The sequence below is a fragment of the Carya illinoinensis genome, chromosome 5 (genome assembly GCF_018687715.1).
Source record: "Carya illinoinensis cultivar Pawnee chromosome 5, C.illinoinensisPawnee_v1, whole genome shotgun sequence".
In the NCBI taxonomy this organism is placed as follows: domain Eukaryota; kingdom Viridiplantae; phylum Streptophyta; class Magnoliopsida; order Fagales; family Juglandaceae; genus Carya; species Carya illinoinensis.
The window spans coordinates 13,968,577-13,971,752 of NC_056756.1; the positions used below are offsets into that span (position 1 = coordinate 13,968,577).

General features: G+C 35.5%; 1 protein-coding gene across 1 annotated transcript; it reads left to right on the top strand.

Moving 5' to 3' along the window:
* The first annotated feature begins 270 nt into the window (after positions 1-270).
* Positions 271-1,909, top strand: LOC122311442 (cytosolic sulfotransferase 5-like). Its single transcript, XM_043125993.1, has one exon. The coding sequence runs from the start codon at positions 504-506 to the stop codon at positions 1,497-1,499; it is 996 nt and encodes a 331-aa protein (XP_042981927.1). The 5' UTR covers positions 271-503; the 3' UTR covers positions 1,500-1,909.
* Positions 1,910-3,176: the final 1,267 nt, after the last annotated feature.

Here is a 3,176-nt window from a genome sequence, read left to right on the forward strand (position 1 = left end):
GACTAGCAAAAACAAAACACTCGTGTATCTCTTTTACTCCTTTGAAAAACAAAGCATCTAGTATGCAATTTAATTCTCACTTCCTTTCTATCTTCACCTTCCCACTACCGCGTTGTCTGTCTCCATCCTCTTCAGCTCCATTCTCCACTCACACAATATTTGAAGTAATTTACAAAGTGGAGGTGTTGGTACCTCAAATATCGAATTCTTGCTATTTAATTAATCAAAGTCTTGACAATATCCCTCCCTATTTGCTATCAAAAAATTAATTATCAAACTTGGAGGAAGATTTTCTGAGGTTGATCTGCCAAATCATCAAGGGACAAGTACTTTTCAATTCACGAATGATATTTTCACCACTGAACAAATGTATCAAGCTGTGAATATGCCCAATACTTCTCCCATAGACAAACTAGCTTCCGTGCTTTACATATACAAGCTGTATTGGCCAGAAAAACAAGTTTCAGACTCGAATCCTACCACTCTTCTTAGTTTCCACCACCATGCATACACATCAATCTCCTCCTCCCTCTTCTATCCCCAAATATTTGCAGGAAAATGATTTAACCCAAGAATGCAGGGACGTCATATCCTCTCTGCCTACAGAAGAAGACTGGGTTGGATCAAATCACCTCCACCTGTTCCAAGGTTTTTGGATCATATCTACTTGCATGGCTGGAGTTCTAGCATTCCAGAAATACTTCCAGGCACGGGACACTGATATTATCCTCGCGACCACTCCAAAAGCAGGCACCACTTGGTTGAAGGCGATTTTGTTCTCGCTTTTAAACCGGGTGCACTATCCGGACCTCCTAAAACATCCTCTACTCACAAGCAACCCTCATGTTCTTGTGCCCTTCTTGGAGACTGATCTGTACATTGAAAACCAGGTTCCAGACCTCACATCCTTTGTCTATCCAAGGCTTTTTTCGACTCATTTATCATATAATTCGCTACCGACATCTGCAAAAGCCTCGAATTGCAAAATAGTGTATTTATGCAGGAACCCAAAAGACACCTTTGTGTCACTTTGGCATTTCACAAATAAGTTGAAATTAAGGGGAACCAATTCGCTTGAAGAGGCTTTTGATAAATTTTGTAGGGGAGTGAGTTTGTATGGACCCTATTGGGATCATGTCTTAAGCTTTTGGAAGGAAAGCATAGAAAATCCTCAAAACATTCTTTTCTTGAAGTATGAAAAAATGAAAGAGCAACCCACTTATGAGTTGAGGAAGGTGGCTGAGTTTTTAGGGTGCCCTTTTACTCCGGAAGAAGAGGCGAAAGGTGTGGTCAATGATATTTTAAGCCTGTGTAGTTTTGATAATCTGAGCACTTTGGAGGTGAATAAAAGTGGAAAATTGTCATCTGGACATCCAAATGAGGCGTTTTTTCGATTAGGCAAGGTTGGAGATTATACGAATTACTTGACTGCTGAGATGGTAGAAAAACTAGACCGTATTACCGAAGAAAAGTTTCGCGAAACCCAGTTAAAATTCTAGGTACTGATCTTCAAGTTGCATGCATGGTTTTACATAAACGTCTGTTTTTGTTACTCAATGTACCGTATGTTTATTTTGGTCGATCGGCCTCCAATAAAGGTACATGATCAACTTGCTGTATTGATCTCTATAGCTAATTTGCCGCTTCTTGATGTATGTGACAACGATGAAATTATGTTTGATTATTTACCTTTTGTAATGCAGGTATACTTGAATTACATAGATGTAGTCACCAATAAGTTCCTCAAAAGCTCATGGTTTTTAGTGGATTGTGTGTCATATATTAACTTATTAAGAATGTTTACGAGGAAATATTATAATTATTTGGAAACAATAAAATATCGTCCTATAATATATATATATATATATATGAGGTTAGTGCATTGTTAGGTGAGGGACAGCTAGCTTTGATGTTTTGAAGTTTATCTGTGGGTCAGTTATATTGTAGTACAAATTAATTTCTCAAAGAAAACAAATGTACTTATCACGAGGACGCTCAAAAAGAAGAAGGTTGGGGCAAAAATGTCGCTAATGAGAAATGTAAAGTCACTTTTACATATTTTTTATATATTTTATTGATGTAATTAGTTGTATCAATTTTTTAATATACAATTAATCACATTAATAAAATTCGTAAAAATGATTGTATATATAATTTTTATTATTTAAAATATAAAAGTATTTTGAAACTATTCGAATATATCATGTAAAGTTGATCCCAAAATGATAATCTGAATGGATAAAACACAGCCGGATATTCCTCAAGAAGATCCCCTTATCCTGCTGATCCAGTTCTTCATGTTTTCTCTGCTCTGGAGTACGTACGATCGAGTGCGTGAATGGTATGGTTCGATGATCATATATACCAGTGTTGTATATATTGTTCATAACTGGAACTATATATGCACAATAGTAGGCAAGAATGTTATATGCAACAGATTATGTACACCTAGGTATTATTGATTACAGCACAAAGTCTACATCTTGAATCTTGATCTGCTCTTGATCATGTGTCGTCTATATCTTTGATAGATCGTACTGAGACTGTGATTGAGGGATATGGTTGAGGTCTTAGCAAGAAATAGTTCGAGTTTCCTTTCATGGTTTGAGCAGCTGCATGTACACGTATAACAGATAACTTGGCACCATTTATAATTACAGTTCTATAATTAATACCTTCAAACCTCATGTTTCTAGCCCAGTTCTGTCGGAATATTGGATAGAGTTCTGTCCAAAGTCTACAAGACCAGGATTTGCTAGAAGAGAAAATAAAGCTTCCATCCCCTGTCCAAAGAATGTAATATTACAGAATGTAACAGAATATATAACAGAGTATATGCTATGCAGGAACAAAGAGTGTAAATGAAATGGATATGTACACGTACATGTTAGCATATTAATTAGTTTAACATGTTCTTACATTAGTATTGCTAGATACAATTTTAGAGTGTATAAGAGTGTTGGCAATGGTATTGCCAAGTCTAAAATTTAACTAAAACTAAAGCTTTGGCTAAAATCAAAATCAATAGAAATATTAATCTACATTGGACTAAACATCTCAAAGTTAAAATAATTTTTTTAATTTTTTCAAACCAAACTCAAAACCAATGGCACCATTGATCGTCTGAAGGCTTGTTTGAAGGCTTATTTAGTTGCTAAAAGTTTTCATAAGGTAAA